This window comes from Terrapene carolina, unplaced genomic scaffold, assembly GCF_002925995.2.
Source record: "Terrapene carolina triunguis isolate 2854851 unplaced genomic scaffold, T_m_triunguis-2.0 Scaffold84, whole genome shotgun sequence".
Classification (NCBI taxonomy): Eukaryota; Metazoa; Chordata; order Testudines; family Emydidae; genus Terrapene; species Terrapene triunguis.
The window spans coordinates 30,176,552-30,196,999 of NW_020664435.1; the positions used below are offsets into that span (position 1 = coordinate 30,176,552).

General features: G+C 43.8%; 1 protein-coding gene across 1 annotated transcript; it reads left to right on the plus strand.

The window, feature by feature from the left end:
* The first annotated feature begins 9,274 nt into the window (after positions 1-9,274).
* Positions 9,275-15,567, plus strand: TFPI2 (tissue factor pathway inhibitor 2). Its single transcript, XM_024212886.3, has 5 exons — positions 9,275-9,459; positions 9,843-10,025; positions 11,241-11,420; positions 12,665-12,838; positions 15,233-15,567. The coding sequence occupies exons 1-5, from the start codon at positions 9,366-9,368 to the stop codon at positions 15,310-15,312; spliced, it is 711 nt and encodes a 236-aa protein (XP_024068654.1). The 5' UTR covers positions 9,275-9,365; the 3' UTR covers positions 15,313-15,567.
* Positions 15,568-20,448: the final 4,881 nt, after the last annotated feature.

A 20,448-nucleotide genomic window follows, 5' to 3' on the forward strand; every position in this document is an offset into this window, starting at 1 on the left:
CCCCCCAGGCTCTCAAGCCAGGGAGGGAGGGAGGGAGGGGGAGCAGCGGCGCGAAACGGCTGTTTCGCGTGCCGCGGCCACTTGGGATCTCCCCCTCCCTCCCAGGTTTGAGAGCCTGGGAGGGAGGGGGAGACTCCGAGTGGCCACGGCGCGGGCGCCGCTTCTCCCCCTCCCTCCCAGGCTCTCAAGTCTGGGAGGGAGGGGGAGCAGCGGCACGCAAAACGGCTATTTCGCGTGCTGTGGCCGCTCGGGATCTCCCCCTCCCTCCCAGGTTTGAGAGCCTGGGAGGGAGGGCGAGTAGCGGCGCGCGAGCGGCAGCGGAGGTGAGCTAGGGCGGCCGGGGCACATTTTTAGGGGCGGCATTCTGGCGCCAGCCATGCTGCCTCTAAAAATGTGCAGCCTCGAGCACCAGCTTGTTTCGCTGGTGCCTAGAGCCGGCCCTGGCCCTAGGCCAGCAACTCCCCAGACTGCAGGGCCTGGTCCTAGGCCCACATAGGTGTTGGGGTTGCGGAGGGGCAGCCTGAGGGTGGGTAAAGGCAGCTAGTCCAAACCCCTTGTTGCCTGTGATGATTGGCTGATAGACTGCAGTCTGCCCCAGAGTGTGGGGGCTAGATGGTGACTGGCAATAGCCATGACAGAGGTGATGTGGGGGGTGGGGGTTCCCCTAGGTGGGGAGACCCAGAGAGTCTGGGGTACTGCTGGGGGGGCAGCCCCCAAGACAAGGGCACTGGGGTCTGGGAGGGACACGGGGGGCCTATGACAGGTGGGACACCTGCCCTGCAGAGGGTGCTCTGATGACTGGTGAGCTAATTCCTGAGATGACCAGTAGGAGGTGCTGCTGGGTAAGTCTGCACCTGATTACAAGCAGGAGTTAAAAAGTAGGGGGCAGACCAGGGAAGATAGCAGACTTGTGACCTTCAGTGTCAGCTGAAGAGAGCTGAAAGAAAGGCAGAATCTCTCCCTATGACAACTGCCAAAGGGTCCCTCCCTGAGGGAAGGGAGGAGCTGCTACAGAGAGAGCCTGAGAAGGAAGCATTTCTCCCCCTCAGGTAGACTCTGAGTTTTGTTAATCCCCCTTTACTTTGTTTGGACTACCCCAGCAGGGGATCTGGTCTGCCCCAGGAGAGTGGCCCATGTTGCAGGAGGAGGCAGTTGCCAACCAGGAAGAGAACTAACATGCTATATGTAGCTGCCAGAAGATGCTGTGTAGTGAGTGGACAACCCTCATGCTGCCTAAACCCAGATGGTGACCGGATGTCCTGATTTTATAGGGACAGTCCTGATTTTTGGGTCTCTTTCTTATATAGGCTCCTATTATCCCCCCCATCCCCTTCCTGATTTTTTCATACTTGCTGTCTGGTCACCCTACCCAGAAACAATTGTAGGAAGTGGCCTAGGAAGGGCAGCCTTAAGTCTCCCTGGCTGTCAGACTACTGATAGTCCTCAAAGAGCCCTGGGTCAGAGCCTGGTGGAGTGGGAAGGCTGGAGCTCCCCTACAAACAGCTCCCTGCAGGGCACGGGCCTAAGCCCTGACCACTAGGAAATGCTACTCTACCAACCCACTCCTGAGTGAGGACAGTCGCAGATGGGTAATTGTCTTCCCTCGCTCCTAACGTTCACCATTTCTTACCCTCACTTTCTGTATCATCTCTTCAGAGTCTACACTCTCTGGGGCATGAACTGTCTCAATGTGTTTGTTCAGCGTCTAACACAATGGATCCTAGATCCTGAGGGACCTCTGGCTACTACTGTAATATAATAATTAATACAGTCAGACAGCCATGTCTCATTCCACTGAATAAGGCTGCATTACTATATCCTTAGGGTTACACATCTGACCATACAAGTGACCACATGGAACAAGGAGAGCTCAGTACTGTGATGTCATGTTTTTCCTTTTGCCTTCTCCCAACCCCTACCAGCTATGCAACTCCTTTCAGCTCTTATGTGGGGATGTATCATCCTTACGCCAACCTAATGGAAAGTTCCATGAGAAGGTAAGGGTCACGATGGGACACTTGCCTGGCAATGGCTCATGGCCTTGTAAAACAAAGGCGCCCCCTGGTGGTCTAGGGATTATATAAGATGAGGTAAACAAGGTAATAAATCATGGCCTTATGTAAGGAACGGTTGAACCAATCGGTGTGGGGCTATACATGTGATAAACACATGATTCTCCTTCTTGTCCGATCGGTAGATGTGTGATTATAGCCTAATTGTGTTATGTAATGTTGAGAAAGACTATAAAAGAAAGCTTGTAATAAACAGATTCAGATTCAGCTTGCAACCACATTGGTCGTGTGCTTTATCCGCTCCGCATGGGACCCCACAAATGGTGACCCCGACGTGATTCAGCTTGGACATCACCCCACAAATGGTGACCCCGACGTGATTCGGCTTGGACATCGAGGCAGCCGACTGAAGCGTTTGGTGAGAAAAGGCGGAGGTGGCAGCCGCGGCAGGAGGTACCGGAGGATACCGGCTCCTGGTCGTCCGAGAGAGACGTTCGTGAGCTCACAGGTGAGCGGCTGCATTTGATGGCAGCCGCGGCAGGAGGTACCGGAGGATATCGGCTCCTGGTCATCTGAGAGAGACGTTCGTGAGCTCACAGCCGACTGAAGCGTTCGGTGAGAAAAGGCGGAGGTGGTAGCCGCGGCAGGAGGTACTGGAGGATACCGGCTCCTGGTCGTCCGAGAGAGACGTTCGTGAGCTCACAGCCGACTGAAGCGTTCGGTGAGAAAAGGCGGAGGTTGCAGCCACAGCAGGAGGTACCGGAGGATATCGGCTCCTGGTCGTCCGAGAGAGACGTTCGTGAGCTCACAGGTGAGCGGCTGCATTCCATAAAATGGGCTCTGCTTTGTCTGCAAAAGAGGAGTCGCCTTGTGTGTTGTCGGTGGGAGCCCGTGAGCTCTTTGGGGGTGAGGACACTATCATACCACTCATCCCCAGCGCACCCAAAGTTGATTCTAGTACCATCCCGTTACCGGACGACCTCGCGGATAGAATGGAGGTCTCAAGCCCAGAAGGGGATAAGTTACAAGAATTTCGGGAAAAAACCACCGGATAAGATCCCTCCGGCGGATGATGTAGCTACCCCCTGTCCTCGTTGTGGTTTATGGGGCTGCGCGATTGGGTGCACCGGACGGGATAACGTGTCCACGCACCGGCCACTGGATGTCACCAACCCGTTTGCCCCGAAGCCTCCGGCATACTCATCCGATGTTTTCACCGATGCGGGTCCCCGGTGGGTTCCAGCGAAGTGGGTCCGGCCATGGTTCAAGACACGAATTGCTGAGGAGCCCGACACCGCCACACAGGAGCCGGACGACGACCCCGCGACACCGGACCTGCACTTGTTGTTTGTCACAGCCTAGACACCTGATAATGCTGTACTTCTATTTGTTCGGACTCCTTATTATAGGAGCAGGGGTCTTTGTATGTTCAAACTCTGTACCTTTTGTTAACCCACGACAAAATGTTTGGGTCACCTGGGCGAACCAGACTGGCCAAGAAGCCTTTTTTGCTTGTCCATGGCCACCCCATCGGATCCCTTTAGAACATGTCTTATTGGCTATCCTTATTAACACCCCGATGGTTTTCGTGGGTATTTACGTAATATTACGTTTCTTAATAGTTCCTTATTTAAGAAAAAGGGGGGATGTGTGGGGATGTATCATCCTTACGCCAACCTAATGGAAAGTTCCATGAGAAGGTAAGGGTCACGATGGGACACTTGCCTGGCAATGGCTCATGGCCTTGTAAAACAAAGGCGCCCCCTGGTGGTCTAGGGATTATATAAGATGAGGTAAACAAGATAATAAATCATGGCCTTATGTAAGGAATGGTTGAACCCATCGGTGTGGGGCTATACATGTGATAAACACATGATTCTCCTTCTTGTCCAATCGGTAGATGTGTGATTATAGCCTAATTGTGTTATGTAATGTTGAGAAAGACTATAAAAGAAAGCTTGTAATAAACAGGATTCGATTCAGCTTGCAACCACATTGGTCGTGTGCTTTATCCGCTCCGCATGGGACCCCACAAATGGTGACCCTGACGTGATTCGGCTTGGACATCACCCCACACTCTTATAAAAAAAAGATCCACCCTTTTTTTTTTTTTTTTTTTTTTTTTTTTTGAAGGCTTCAGTCTTCTGCTTCAACCACTGCAACCTTCCCCTCTCTGGCCTACCTGATTTTTTACCTTGTCCACCAACAGTCTCCCCAGAATGTAGCTGCTAAAATACATTCACTTTCTCACTGTTCATTCCCTTATTTTCACCACTTGCCTACCTGTTGCTTTTAGAATCAAATTCCAGCTCCTGGTTTTCACTACTAGGCACTGCCACTGCCCAGCACTACTCCTGCTGTCTGTGTCTCAGTGCTTCTATGTCCTTGTATCACCACTGCCACACTTTGTACCTTACAAAGTTTCTGCTTACCTACCCTAGTATCTACCCTTTAGAGCAGGGGTAGGCAACCTATGGCACGCGTGCCGAAGGCAGCACGCAAACTGATTTTCAGTGGCACTCACACTACCTGGGTCCTGGCTACCGGTCCGGGGAGCTCTGCATTTTAATTTAATTTTAAGTGAAGCTTCTTAAACATTTAAAAAACCTTGTTTACTTTACACACAACAATAGTTTAGTTATATATTATAGACTTGTAGAAAGAGACCTTCTAAAAACGTTAAAATGTATTACTGGCATGCAAAACCTTAAATTAGAGTGAATAAATGAAGACTCGGCACACCGCTTCTGAAAGGTTGCCGACCCCTGCTTTAGAGTCACAGGTAAAAAGCAAGTGTGCATTAGGATCACATTGGTAGAGGACTTAGTGAACAATTTCGTAGCATCTTATCTTTATGGGTATGTCAAATGTGACTCCTATTCAGGAAAGCTATGGTTCTTGCCACTCTATCGCCCCAAATGACTCCAATAATGGAGGCAAATCTTACTCACTTTATGCATATGACTAGTTCTATTGAGGTCATAAGAATGGCCATACTGGTCAGACAAAAGGTCCATCTAGCCCAGTATCCTGTCTTCTGACAGTGGCCAATGCCAGGTTCCCCTAATGGAATGAACAGAACAGGTAACCATCAAGTGATCCATTCCCAGCTTCTGGCAAACAGAGGCTAGGGACACCATCCCTGTCCATCCTGGGTAATAGCCATTGATGGACCTATCCTCCATGGATTTATCTAGTTCTTTTTTGAACCCTGTTATAGTCTTGGCTTTCACAACATCATCTGGCAAAGAGTTCCACAGGTTGACTGTGTGTTGTGTGAAGAAATACTTCCTTTTGTTTGTTTTAAACCTGCTGCCTATTAATTTCATTTGGTGACCCCTAGTTCTTGTGTTATGAGGAGTAAACAACACTTCCTAATACTCAGTGGAATAACATGAAAAAGCAAGCTTTCAGCGTCCGCAACTGTGCATGTTATCACATAACACCCTAAGACAGTGGTTCCCAAACTGGGGTTCGTGAACCCCTGGGGGTTCGCAAAATGTTACAGGGGGTTCTCGGGAAAAAAGTCCCTAATGGAGGACAGAGCTGTCCCTAGGGACCCTGGGCAGCACAGCCCGGAGCCGCTGGACTTCCAAGAGCTAAGCAGATCAAAGCAAGCAGATCTATCACACTGAGGAGATTGAAACTTCAAGACTCCTTATAAGAAATGGAAAGGGAGGTGGATATTTTTTGCTGTTTTTAAAATGAAATAGGCAGCTAGTATTGTTTTTAAAATTATTATGAAGAACAAGTTTAAGCTTTGTTGTAACGTGCGTTGTTTGCCTGGACTGCTCAAGACCTGAATGCTTGTGTAGGAGGAACTCTTTGAGTTGGCTTCTTAAATACCTTCATGTTGTTTCACATCTGACACTCCTTGATGAAACATAGGAGCCTTGTCTTATAACAGGCTGATTCACATTGATACAAGCTACAGAAGTGATAACTTGGAAGAGTGTTGCCGTTTTCATAATGTAATAAAAATACTGTAATGATAAATAATAATAATAAATACTGTGCAATAAGCATGTCATAACAACAAATTTTATATTTCCAAGATCACTGCTTTTATAATTTATACTCAGGTAAAGGAGAAAATCCCTGGAAATATTCATTTTTAGGGGGGGGGTTGCGAGACCTGACATTTTAGTGAAAGGGGTTCCCAGGTTGTTGAAGTTTGGGAACCACTGCCCTAAGACAAAGGCCCATTTATATGGTGATTTTATGAGTCTCTTCTTTCTTATTAAGAACAGGTCTACATTTGAAATCTATTGTCTTGTTGAACTGAAAGCGCAGTTGACTAAATTTTGCACTGCACTGCAAAAATGATAGGTTTAAATTAAACAATGGTTTATGTGTGTGTGTGATGGTGGAAGTGAGTGCATTCATTCTGCTGTTTGTTTAAAGGATTAGAATTTTTTTCAATTCTAACCAAATATGGTGCATTCTAAAGAATTCTAGTCACATTTAAGTCAGTTGAGACTTTGTTAATATTAGAAAAATGACATTTTGACTTTGCAAGAAATGGAAAAGGTATGTTTGCACTTCAGGGAGACAAGTTTCTTTACATCTGATGCTACTAATAACCCTAACTAAAACCCAGGACATCTGTTATTAACTGTCTCAATAACAGGATTACTAAACATGACAGCTGTGTCCTTGTGGTAACAGCTCAGATTGTATTTAGGTAGTTTGGTCTGTGTCACTAAGCCATTCATTTATCCTTTAGCAATCTGATTATAAATATATGTTAGCATAGATATAAAATCTAAAGGATATATTGTAAAGAGAGAATGCAGATGGATGATAGAAATACAGGAAAGAAGTATAGGGAGAGAGCTCTACAAACAAGGTGGTTTGTGGGTCAATATGAACAACACTGTGAGTTTTCTTCTCTTCTTTGCTTTTTCCCCTTTCTGGAAAATTTCATGTATTAGCTTTAGCTTGCATATCCTCCACTGCAGAAAAGTTGATTATTAGAATACATCAAAGGTACCTCTTTATTTGTATATATTTTATTTATACAGACTGTAGGTGTACATGACATTTTGCAAATAAATAAAAATGACAAGTCCTTCTTGCTCCAAGGATCTAGCCATCTCAGGTAGACACAGCATAGTCAGGATGACAATAAGAAGGAGTGAGGGGGAGGGAGGACAACAGAGGAAAATCAGGGGATAGAGTTATTTTTACCTAAGATTTTATTCTTCTTCTTTCATCCAGACCACGTCACACGATCCATTGTCTACAGCCAAGCTCTAAGATACAACTGCATTTGCTCCAATCCCTCAGACAGAGACAAACACCTACAGAAATTCTATCAAGCATTCTTAAACTACAATATCCACCTGGTGAAGTGAAGAAACAGATTGACAGAGCCAGAAGGGTACCCAGAAATCACCTACTACAAGACAGGCCCAAAAAACAAAGTAACAGAACGTCACTAGCCATCACCTACTGCCCCCAACTAAAACCTCTCTAGCGCATCATCAAGGATCTATAACCTATCCTGAAGGATCATCCCTCACTCTCACAGACCTTGGGAGACAGGCCCCCAATGTGAAACAAATACTCACCAGCAACTACACACCACACAACAAAAACACTAACCCAGGAACCAATCCCTGTAACAAACCCCAGTGCCAACTCTGTCCACATATCTATTCAAGGGACACCACCATAGGACCTAACCACATCAGCCACACCATCAGGGGCTCATTCACCTGCACATCTACCAATGTGATATATGCCATCATGTGCCAGCAATGCCCCTCTGCCATGTACATTGGCCAAACCGGATAGTCTCTATGCAAAAGAATAAATGGACACAAATCTGACATCAGGAATTACAACATTCAAAAACCAGTAGAACACTTCAATCTCCCCAGTCACTCAATGATAGCCTTAAAAGTGGCAATTGTTCAACAAAAAAACTTCAAAAACAGACTCCAATGTGAAACTGCAGAACTGGAATTAATTTGAAAACTGGACACCATCAAATTAGGCCTGAATAAAGACAGGGAGTGGATGGTCATTACAAAAACTAATTTCCCCCTACTGTTTTACTCACACCTTCTTGTCAACTGTTTGAAATGGGCCACCCTCATTACCACTACAAAAGTGATTTTTCCTCCCTTGGTATTCTACTGTTAATTGAATTGTCTCGTTAGACTGACCCCCCACTTGGTAAGGCAACTCCCATCTTTTCATGTACTACATGTGTATATATATCTGCTACTGTATTTTCCACTCCATGTATCTGATGAAGTAGGTTCTAGCCCATGAAAGCTTATGTCCAAATACATTTGTTAGTCTCTAAAGTGCCACAAGGACTCCTTGTTCTTTTTTGTTCTTTTTTCTTTTCCAGTGGCCTCCTTTGTGTAGTGCATATTTTAAAACAAGTGTGGTCCTCAAACTGACCCCAAGCTACTCTTTTTACAGAGCTTCCAAGCTTGAGAAGTTTATTACCCTTTGACTCCTGCTTTTCAACTAACTTTCTATCTAGCATCCTATTTTATTACTCATTCCATTATTCCTCAGACATTAATTTTTGACGTGGAACTTTGTGGCATGCTTTTTGAAAATCCACTGAAGTTTCTGTGTTTGTCAAGAACTCCTTGTTGTTTTTGCTGATACAGACTAACACAGCTACCACTCTGAAACCTGTCAAATGAAACAATGACTAACACTTGAAGAGGCACCCACTAGCTGAAAAGGAAAGGTAAGAAAGGAGGGGTCAGTATCGTTTGATATGACCGTGATCAGCAGGACAAGTCAGAAACCTTCCTTCTCCCCAGAAGTAGGTTTGATTATTGTGTAGTCTGATTTATGATTGCCCCATTGTCACCTGTATGTATCAATCTTGCCTTACATCATTGCTGAGGAAGTTTAAAGCATTCCTCACTCTCATGACTCCCTGATATGCTACTCTTGGCTCACTCGAGCAATTTTTAATGCTTTTCTATTATAACCTCCTCGCCCCCACTTTCCCTCCTAGATGTTCTGCAGGGTCCCCCCGGAGTGAGCAAACGGACCTTCCCCGAAGTTACTCTACTGGGAACTGCCTATGACCCAATGGAACCTGGCTGCGGAGCCAGCATGACGCGCTCCCAAGCGGTGTGAACGGGCTGTTCGAATCGCCGCCCTTGTAAATAGGCGTGACTCAGGCTGCGCGCCACACCCACGCTCTGCGGCCCCGCGGGAGGAGGTGATCGCGGCGGATATAAGGGACGGGGAGATGGAGCAGGGGAGGACAAGCGTCGGCTCGCTTTCCCGATCGGTTGCCCTGCAGCAGGAGCGTCTCGGCCTTAGTTCCGCGTCTCCATCCCGGGCTTGGCTCCACTGCAGGCAAAGGCAATGAACTCGTCTGCCAGCCTCCGGAGCTGCTTAGCGCTGGGCTCGCTGCTGCTGCTGCTGGAGCAGGTTCTGGGCGCTCCCCAGGCGCTCGCAGGTAACAGCGGAGCTCCCGGCCCCGGCAAGCTGCGGGAGGGGGGTCGGCTCAGCGCGGCTTTCCTGGGTGCGTTTAGTCCTTGGACAAACGACTGTGGCTCCCTCCATCCCGGTTTTGTCCGGTGACGCTTCTTGCGCTGGCTCCAAGCTCTGTCTCTCCAGTGGGCTGGCTCCCGCCGCCAAGCCCCCCAAGAGTTTTATATTCAGCATGCCGGGGGCTAAGCTCACCCTCCGCTTCCTCCTGCCTTGTAAACTTCTCCCAGGGTCTAGCGTCTTCCCTCCCCTCTTTCTGCTAAGGCTGAAAGCCGGCCACGTGGAAACTGCCCTGGCCCGTTGCCTCCCTGCCTGGTGACTGACCCCGAAAGCGCTTGTCTCTCTTTACAGCCCCAAACCAAGAGGTCTGCCTGCTGCCCCCAGAGGAAGGCCCCTGCCGGGCTCTCATCCCGAGGTGGTACTACAACAGGTACACTCAGACATGCCAGGAGTTCACTTACGGGGGCTGCGAGGGCAATGCCAACAACTTCCGAAGCTTGGAAAGCTGTGAGAAAAGCTGCTGGATGATCCGGAGTAAGTCCTTTTTCTCTCCCTTTATTCAGACACAGGGGTCCTCACCCCAGAATTGGCTTGGGCATCCTGGGACATCTTGGTTATCCTGTGCTGTTGGTTAATAGTTCGCTGCCCAGGTTTGCATTAAGCGAAACAGACTACTGATCGCTTCCTTTATCCCCCCAGCACATCAGAATAGCTCCTTAGTCCTTCTGATGTGCATGCTTTCTGTAAAGGTAGGCTTAGGAGCCTATTCGCTCAGTAAGGTCAGAAAGCTCCATCTTGTTGTTTTTCACTAATATTTCTATGGCTCTTTTGCAGGGTTGCCCTACTAAAACTTTTACTATGCTCTGCAGCCATGCCTGTGGGTACTCATTACCCAGTCTAAAAGCATCCTTGAACTTCTGGGGAAGGTTGCATTCTATCAACATTTTGCTGCTTCATCAATTGAAGGCTTAGACCCCAAATTCTATTTTTAAAAAGTATTTCCTTCCAGCTACAATAAAAGTTGTAGTTTGCATATAAACCTCTATCCCAATATAACGCTGTCCTCGGGAGCCAAAAAAATCTTACTGTGTTATAGGCAAAACTGCGTTATATCGAACTTGCTTTGATCCGCCAGAGTGCGGAGACCCGCCCCCCTGGAGCGCTGCTTTACTGCGTTATATCCGAATTCCTGTTATATCGGGTCGTGTTATATCTGGGTAGAGGTGTATATGCCTATCACTTGAGCCAAAATGATACCTTAGCTAGTAGCTCTCAGGTGTGATGCCTTCACAAATCTCCACACCAAGAAACTTCTGGGAGCAGGCGAAGGTTTCCTTACTCAGTGGATTTTGCCAACTGTTTTTTCTCCTGGATTTATTATTTTGCCTGTAACAGCACTGGTAGTACTAGGGTTGATCCTACAACCCTAGCTAGGATAAAACTCCCACTGAATGGAGGCTTCTTAGGGCTTTGTTGGCTAAACCAATAAAATCACTCCACTGATGAAAGGACTAAGATGGATTGATGTATTTGCCTGGCTTCTTTTTGGAGCTCATCATAGTCTATCCCTAATGCATTTAAGATGCTCAGTCTAATGTTGTATTTTAACAATCAATTGTATATCTCTTAAGTATATCAGCAGAAGTTAAATAAGTTGAGAAGTATCTTTGCCAGTGGAAAACAGGTGAGAAAAGATGTAATAAAGTTTAGCTTAACTGTGCTTTGATGTTTGAATGCTCTTTATTATAGAAGTGCCCAAAATATGCAGGCTGGAGGCTGATCCAGGACCATGTAGAGGTTACCTAAAAAGATATTTCTTCAACCTGACTTCAATGAAGTGTGAGAAATTTATCTATGGTGGATGCTATGGAAATGATAACAACTTCCAAGATGAAGATTCTTGTGTGGACTACTGTTTGCCTCAGAAAAGTAATGATTACTCCAACGTTCTACTAAAATAACTTATTTTTTTTAATGTGCTATCAATAAAAAAGATGGTATTTATCAATACAAATGTTGTTCTTCTTTTGACCTATGAAGACACCTTTAAAGTAGGCTTTGCCTCTACTGTTTAAAGTCTGATATTTGCTCATTGCTATAATGTGTTTCTGAGCATGTCTGTGCATGTCAATTTTGACTACACACTTTCAGGAATCATCAGCCTCCACTGCCTGTTATGTAAAGGACAAAACCACCAATGTAAAAATATTGTATTACAACCTGAATCCTGCCCAACAATTATACCCACACAACCCCTCGACTTCTGAGGGATTGTAGGGGTGTAATTGAGGGCAAAATTTGGTTGTGTGTGCCTGTGTTGCCGCAGTTCAGTATAATGCAGTGGTTGCTGGGCTTCAGGTGGATGATGCCTGAAGTTCAGGGACAGAGTGCCGCCTTAAAATTAAAGACCTGAGAGAGACGGCCAGGTTATTTGCTTTCGGCACTCATTTGATCTCAGAAGGCAAAGAACTTTTATTGGGAGTTGTGACTCTTTGTTGCCTCATGTTCAAAGGGAAAGATAGTTACCTGCTTACAGTAACTATCTAAGCTTTGTAGCAGAACCTCAAATGTATACCAGATGCATAAAACTATCATTAGATGAATAAGCAGCCATCATAACATGCATCATGACACTTTCATTAGTTTTGAATCATGGCAGAATTGGCAACATTTTCACGGGTGAAAAGTTTAGTTTCTCTTGCACATTTAAAGAATGGGCAAATATCAACAGTAACAAAGACACAATTCTGATAAGAAAAAACTAACCCGATTCTTTTAACTTGTATTAAAAAAAATTGTATTTAGTTGTACTTCTCAAATCATTGAATGGCTTAAGGGCAAAACTATGCCTTCCTTACTCACAGAAGTAGTCCTATTGAAGTCATTCCTATATAAACGTGTAAGAAATCAGCATGTGGCTCCAAATTATTCATATTTATCAGCTACACAGCACTGTCTACAATGAACTGCTGAATCTCACATGCAGTGTGATTGTGTGAGGGCTCTTTATATGGTATCTGAGATGAGTATACGGTTTACTGATGGGGACGTAAGGAGCCTGTCCTACTGAGTCAGTGGTAATTTGGTGCAGTATTGCCCCAAGTTTTGTTTGACATGCAACAAGTCAGATCTACTGACGGTTACAGTGATTTCTTTTTCTTTTTTTTTTTAAGCTGATCCCTCATTATGCTATAGCCCAAAAGATGAAGGATTGTGTTCATCTTCTGTGACTCGCTATTACTACAACTCAAAGAGTCAATCATGTGAAGAGTTCAGCTATACAGGTTGCGGTGGAAATGCCAATAACTTTGTTAACAAAAAAGATTGTTACAGTATCTGCAAGAAAGGTAAGATTTTTATTTTTACTGTTTAAAACGTACACACTAATTAGCATTTGTACAAAGCTGCTCTTCCTCAGTACACTTTACAAACATTACACCCCCAACAGTTGGGGGTCAGTATTATCACCAATGTGCAGCTGGTAAAACTGACACAGGGGGCCATATCCTGCTTTCCTTATAAGAATAGTCCCCTAGAAGTCAAGGAGACTAATAACTTGAGTAAAGTAAATAGGAGGTGGACCCTAAATGGTTAAATAAGAACAGCCATACTGGGTCAGACCAAAGGTCCATCTAACCCAGTATCCTGCCTTCCAACAGTGGCCAATGCCAAGTGCCCTAGAGGGAATGAACAGAACAGGTAATCATCAAGTGATCCATCCCCTGTTGCACATTTCCCAGCTTCTTGCAAAGGTCACAAAAGGACCCAATATTCACCCTGATTGAAACTTGTAAGAACACTAATGGGCCCCCCCCCCACCCCCCCCATGGACATTTTAACTAGAAAATTGTGTATATATGTTATCATCCCTGGTTTTAATACTTCCCATTTTGCTTCATTAATTTTATATGTAAATTTTTTCAGAGCTGAAAATAAAGCACCATAATATAGTAGCATTATACTATATGCTGACCCTAAAGTGTTCACCAACCGGAACTTCTTTCACCAATCAGTTCAGCTATTGACAGGATATAGTCTATCATTGATATATCAATGGGAAGATCTAAAGATGGATCTAGGATTTACATGGGTCACTATTTATTTGTTGAAAACAAAAGTAAACTCTAAGGTGACTTTTTTTAACTGTTTAGAACACTTAATACCAACAGGACTGTTTATGCACCATGTAGGTTGTGCAGTCAAGGACTCAATATCAGGAAATGTGGGAGGTAATGATCTGATCTTATAAGCATCATAGAGTGAAATTCAAGTCTCATTCTAATCAATGGTAGTTTTGCCACTGACTGCAATGGGGCTAGGATTTCACCCCAAGAATAGTGAAGTAAAGATGAAGTCAGTAGGACTACTTATTGTGGTAAACATTTTTCATGGTAGTATGTGTAGGATTGGACCCCAAGGCTGACCATGCAACATTGCCTCTTTGTGCATCATGATATGGTCTTTAATCACATGATATGGTTATCTGATAAGTGTTTATCTAAACTGTATTTTATTATGCAAAATAGCATGACCACAAAGTAAGACAGCATCATGATGCGGATGCACAAAAAGATAGGGATAAGGTTGAACATTCAGCTTTAACTTTTACACTTTGAGAGCTCGTTGGCGCCTGCAATGTTGCATTAATTCTATAGGATTCTTTTTTAAAAAGTGGGTGTGGGGGGGGGGGAAAGGAGGAATAAAGAAATATCATATTTTCTATAACACACAGGCACTAGTTGGCAAAGCCCAAGAGAAGCAAACCAGCCTCTTCAGCAAACTGTACTTTAAGACTCCCTAGACACTGGCCAGCTGAAAGGGATTCAGAGGATTCAGCACTGGGAGAGTGCTATTATGGGCAACTTTTAGGCAGCTTAAGCACATTCTGCTCCCCCAGGCAACTCTTCTGCCACCTTGTTGTTGTTGTGTCCAAAGTTGTGGTGACTGTTTTCTTTTGTTTGAATAAGTATATATCTGCTCTTCAAACTGATCAATGACCTTAGGGCACTTCAAGCAGTGGGGTGTGTTTTGGTTTGTTTGTTTGAATAAAGCATCCGACTAATTTCAACGATAAAAACCCTCCTAAAAACTGAGGATTTGGGAGAGAAGCAAAGGAGCTGAGGACTGGCCTTTGGGCATATGGATGCAAATTTAAAAAGAAGCACTAGGCAAAGTCTCTTGATCACTTTTGGAAAAGTGCACATTTCCCAAGCTCTGCTCACATATGCACTGAAAAGGCATGATCCAAAGCCCACTGAAGTCAATGGAAAAACCCCTAATGGGATATGGGTCTGGCTTTTATTGTGCTCTGAATTAACAAAAATAACATGACTGTACATGGTCAGTATGCAGTTTTCAAATGTTTGAACTTTGTATGAAATCAAAACCATTTTTTTGTAACTTGGCAAAAGCAGCAGTTAACTTTTAAACTTTGGCTCTGTTTGCTTTATTGCTTTTCAAAAGAAATGTGGTTAGAAAAATACTGTAATGGGGAAAATGTAACCTCCCCCCCCCCCCATACTGGTTCTTAAGAACAGTCAAGGGAAAATTTCAGCCTCAAAGTTGAATGTGTTTTGGAAAGGTTAGAACGTGCGTAAACAGGGAGATATAATGGAAAATAATCTGTAACCTCTGTTGCGATCAGTGTGAGTGTTCTAATAAACATTATGGGGAAAAAATAAGTGAGGTAGAATGACACTGTCAGACTATTTTTCCTAACTCCACTTCTTTTATTTTCTTAGCAGGGAGTAAGAAATCAAGTTTCAAAAAGTCAAGAAATAAACTTCCCAAGACTATGAGAAAACTACAGGAAAAAATCTAGTCAATCTAACCTAATGTGTTAAATCTGAAGAGCCCATCAATGTTAAATGCACTACTTTGACTTAGAGAGCCTCCTACAATTGTGTGTGTGTGTGTGTGTGTGTGTGTGTGTGTGTGTGTGTGTACAATTTTATTCCTCAAACTAGTTCTGTCTGAGAACTAGTCTCTTTGACCTGTTTTTTACATTAGAAGCAGCTATTATTAGTAATGTGAATTGATTTGTTTGGTTCTCTGCAACACTATTTTTGCTTAAAAACCAAATTTGAATTTCCATGTTTTTACTGAGAAATATTGCTACTGTTTTTGGAAAATGATTTTCCTGTCCCAATCCTGTGAAGCTTGAAGTACCCTTCATCTGTTGGTTTAACTAAGGTGTACACCAAGCTAGAGCCCTACCCTTAATGTTTTTAGCATTACTAAACTGAACATCAGCAGAGCCTTCCAAGACTGTATATAAATATCTATAATACTTGCATATCCTTTTGTCATTATCATTTAAACAGTCTATCCCTTAAAGGGAGTCATGTTTAAGTAGAAGAATCAGAATAGTGGTAATTTATATTAATGTGGCAAAGGAGATTAGAGCCTGGTTGAATTTTTTTTTTTTTTTTAAAAATTCAACTTCAGTGAAAGGAAGCCTTGATTTCCCCCTCCCCTTCCCCCCCCCCCCAAGTCTTTCCTAGCTTTGGTAATATGGAAAATAATGTAAGATCAAACCTGGCTCATCCTGCAAAAGGAAATTGGGCATGGAGTCTCTTGGACAACTTCTTGTTTTAACGGAAGGCAAGTAATAAACTACATAAGTATTTGAAATGAAGATGTAGTAACTGCATTCCACCTCCCACCCTGATACCTGGTATTGCCGCAAAACTCAGGGTCAGATCCTAAACTGGAATATTTCTGTTGACTTCGATTGGAGCTAAACCAGTTTATTCCAGATGATCTGGTCCTTCATATTTACAAGGGAGACTGTTAGAGCATAAAAATGGGAGCTTCTGTAACATCTCCCATTGTTCCTGTTTTGTGTCACTACTGTAATACTCATGTTAGTGTGCTGACAGACATGCTATAATGCATTCTTTTGTGTATTGTTTTACAAGATCCATGTACGAATTATGATTTTTTTCAGTTATAATTGATTTTTATTGGAAACTCATTAATAAAAATGTTTTTTTTAAAAAAACAACATAGAAAGCTGTTTTTGTCTTAATGCTATTAAGTATCCCTGTATAGATCTGTAAATGTGTGTAGCCAAACTAAATATGTCAAACATGACTCTAGGGTTTAATCTGTTAAATCCTCTGTGAACAAGGCCTGCAGATTACATCAGTCATTCATTCCCTATAGTTTGTGTATCTCAATTGGCCGTAAGGGATTGCTTTGAAATGGTGGTTGGATAAGTTCAATATCTGTTGTTGCCCTACGTGTGGATCTTTTCAGAAAACCACCTGCTTGGGCATAGCCAATGATGTCTCAGACATCTCTGTTCAGAATCTTGGTGCTGAAAAAGCAGCAGTGCAGTTCCAATCCTTTGTGGCACTAATCCTGGCAACACTCTCTAAATATGTATTTTGTAGTCTCCATGCTCTCGTATAAATATCACTTCTGCTCTGAGTATTCTTGACCTGACTGAGTTAAAATGCATAACAGGTGTTCTAAACCAAGAATAGCAGCACTGCTGATTTCAAACAAGTGAGGTTTTTTTTCTGAACTCATGGTCTCTACATTTAAATAAACACAACACACCTGAATCTCTCTCTCTCTCTCTCTCTCTGAGGCTTAAACCCCTAAATCCCTGGTTTTTGACCCAAAACATATTTCATTTGTTACTCTCTGTGCTGAACATTATTTTCTTTAATACTGAACCTTAGATGACTATTTGCTAACTTTCTAATGCATGGGCAAAGCTCTATTATTATTATTATTATTATTTATTTTTTTTTTTACTAAACTTCTGTCTGATTAAACCAACTTTTCAAACACAATTATGGGCTAGTTTGGCTGCCACTCAGGTCAGTGGGAATTTTGCAAGGTGCTTAGTGTGTGTGTGTGTGTCCGTCCGTCCGTCCCCAGCTCTGCGCAGACAGCCAGCACAGCAGACCTGGAGCAAACTGCCCAATGACCACAAGATTCATTAAGGTACAAAGGCACCAGGCTAGGTTTATTGTTGACAAAGCATGGTAATAGCACATGTCAGACTCTGAGGATACTAAGACATGTATGCCCGTGACAATGGACACAGCTCAGTGAATGGTGGGACTTTCCATTCCCCCTCAGCTGGCCAAATATACTCACTCTGAGATACAACTTTATACCCGGATACAAATAAGTTCATACTGCCTCTGACATAATTAGTTAGTGCTCCCAATGTGGCTAGTTATTACCCATCATCTTGTACATGTTGGTTTAATTAAAACATTTTTATTACGTACTGTCATCCTGACCTTCCCTTTTAGGAGGGGTTAGTGTGTTCATGTTATTCTTGGGGAAATGTTTTTGTACCACCCTTAATATCAGAATGTTTTGGTACCATTTAATATCAGAATGTGTTTGTGTAAGTGCTTTGTGCTTAGCACTTCTTAATGTGTCTTTTTGCAAAATCAGCCCTGTTTTTGCCAAATTCTGTGAGCAGGTTCTGCCTCGTACCAGGCCTCTGATACAAGGGCTTATGTTTCAGGCTCCTTTCACACTCAAACGTAGTAGATCATATAGATCCACAATATTCATTAATAAGAATAACCACTGTATCACTAACTTAGACACTCAGAATGAAATCCTTATCCCCCACTCTGGCCCCTCCACACAGGGTAGAGGCTACAGTGGCAGAAAGGGCCCCAAGAATCTGTGTATCCCACTGTGGGAGGATTCCCCATGCTCAGGCACTGAGCCACAAGTCTGCCTTCTGAAGATCTCCTGACAAGCCTTGGGGTAGGGGGTGTGACTGGAGGAAGGAAGGAGGGTCAGGAGAGAGCTGCACAACACTACACTGTGGAGATTCCCGGCAATGTTGCTGTCCATAGGGTAGCTATGAGGAGGTTGTCATAACTTAGACTTGGGCACTTTGGTCTCAATGGAAGTTAGATGCCTAGGTGCTTTTGAAAATCCCACTAGGTACCTTACTACATCTTTAAAAATCTGGTCCTTACTGGTTGGCTTATGCCATGAGGCAGGCCTAGGGTTTCTATCCTTTATTTAAAAAAAAAAAATCTAATTTAATACTGAATGTTTTTCTTATTAAATGCCTAAACCATTTCTAAATCTTGCTAATGTCTAGATTTAGTCCTATCTAGAGCCATTGAGTTCCACAGGTTAATTGTGCATTGTTCAAAAATAATTGTATTAATTTTTAAATTAATTGCCTATCAGTTTAAGTGGCTATCCTGCTCTTATGGTACAAGAGAGTAAATAAGAGCATTCAATCTACCTTCTGTGGGGATCATGGGTTTCCAGGCAGTGCTTAGACTGTGCCTCCCTCCCCCCACCCCCTTCTCCAGTGGTTCAGAAAAGCTCTAGCTCCCAAAGGGCCCTGCCCACAAAGCTCCTGATAGGTTGAGATATCCAGCCCCACCAATTGACTGGGATGCACTTCTTAAACCAGAAAGAGGCACAAGAATTTGTCTGAGCAACTAGGTGAGTCTCTGGCTGGCTGTTACTATAGTCCATGAGTAGGTGCTTGTTTCCTAAGCCCTGCCTCTGTCTGTTCCTGGTTCCTGCCTCACTCCAGGTCCCTGCTCCTGATTCTGTCTCTAGATCTGGTCCTTGGCTTCACTCCTACCTCTGGATCTGACTCTAACCATTAAGTCTGACTGCCCATGCCCTAGTCCCTACACCTTCTCTATGCCATTATTATTTTCTATGTCTTTATCAGGTCCCCTATTCTATGTCTCCTTTGTGAACTAACAATCCTATCTTTTAAATCTCGCCTCATGAGGTAGATTTTATGGGCCGCTAACAATCTTGGTTGGCCATCACTGCACTCTTTTTATTTCTGCTATTTAATATAATATATGGAGATATCCTACCTCCTAGAACTGGAAGGGACCTTGAAAGGTCATCAAGTCCAGCCCCCTGCCTTCACTAGCAGGACCAAGTACTGATTTTGCCCCAGATCCCTAAGTGGCCCCCTCAAGGATTGAGCTCACAACCCTGGGTTTAGCAGGCCAATGCTCAAACCACTGAGCTATCCCTCCCCCCTTTTCTTTTATATAGGGTGACTAAAATTGAAAACAATATTCCAGGTGAGGCAGTACCATTAATTTATATAAGGTCATAAGGATATTAATGTTTTCTGTGATGATTTATTTCCCCTAACTTTTTGTTTGCTGTTTTTGGCCACTACTGCACATCGTTTATCATGGCCCCTAACTCTTTGCCCTGAATTGTGAAGTTAATTTAGACCCCATTAATGTCCATTAGTTGTTCAAACTATTCATTCCAATGTGCATTACCTTGTATTTGTCAATAATGAATTTCATTTGCCACTGTGATGTCCATTTGCCTAGTTTTCCTAGGCTCCTCTAGAAGTCCTCCCAGTCTTCAGTAGTCTTGACTAAGCTACATAATTCTGTATTATCTACTGGTCCTAGAACTGATCCCTGGATTGTCCACAGTTAACCTTTTGCGATGTTGAAAATTAGCCATTTATTTCTGCATTATGGCCATATTGGGGATGAAGCCTGATTTTAGTAATTGGTGGCCAGCAATAGGTGTAGGTGTAAGACAGAGAAGGAAAGCAGTGATTTACAGCAGTGAAGCTTGGCTTCTTTTCAACCATAGGTAAGCGTCTCTGATGCAAATTGCTGCTTTCCGAGCTAACAACGTAGCTACCTTAACAGCTGGCCACAAGTTGTTGATATTAGCTAATCTCTAGTACAGGGGTACTCAACCTTTTTCTTTCTGAGGCCCCCTGACATGCTATAAAAACTCCATGGCCCACCTGTGCCACAACAACTGGTTTTCTGCATATAAAAGCCAGGGCTGGTGGTAGAAGGTAGCAAGCAGAGCAATTGCCCATGGCCCCATGCCACAAGGGGCATCACAAAGCTAAGTTGCTCAGGCTTCGGCTTCAGCCACAGGTGGCAGGGCTCAGGGCCCCGAGCTTCAGTCCCATGCAATGGGGCTTTGGCTTTCTATCCTG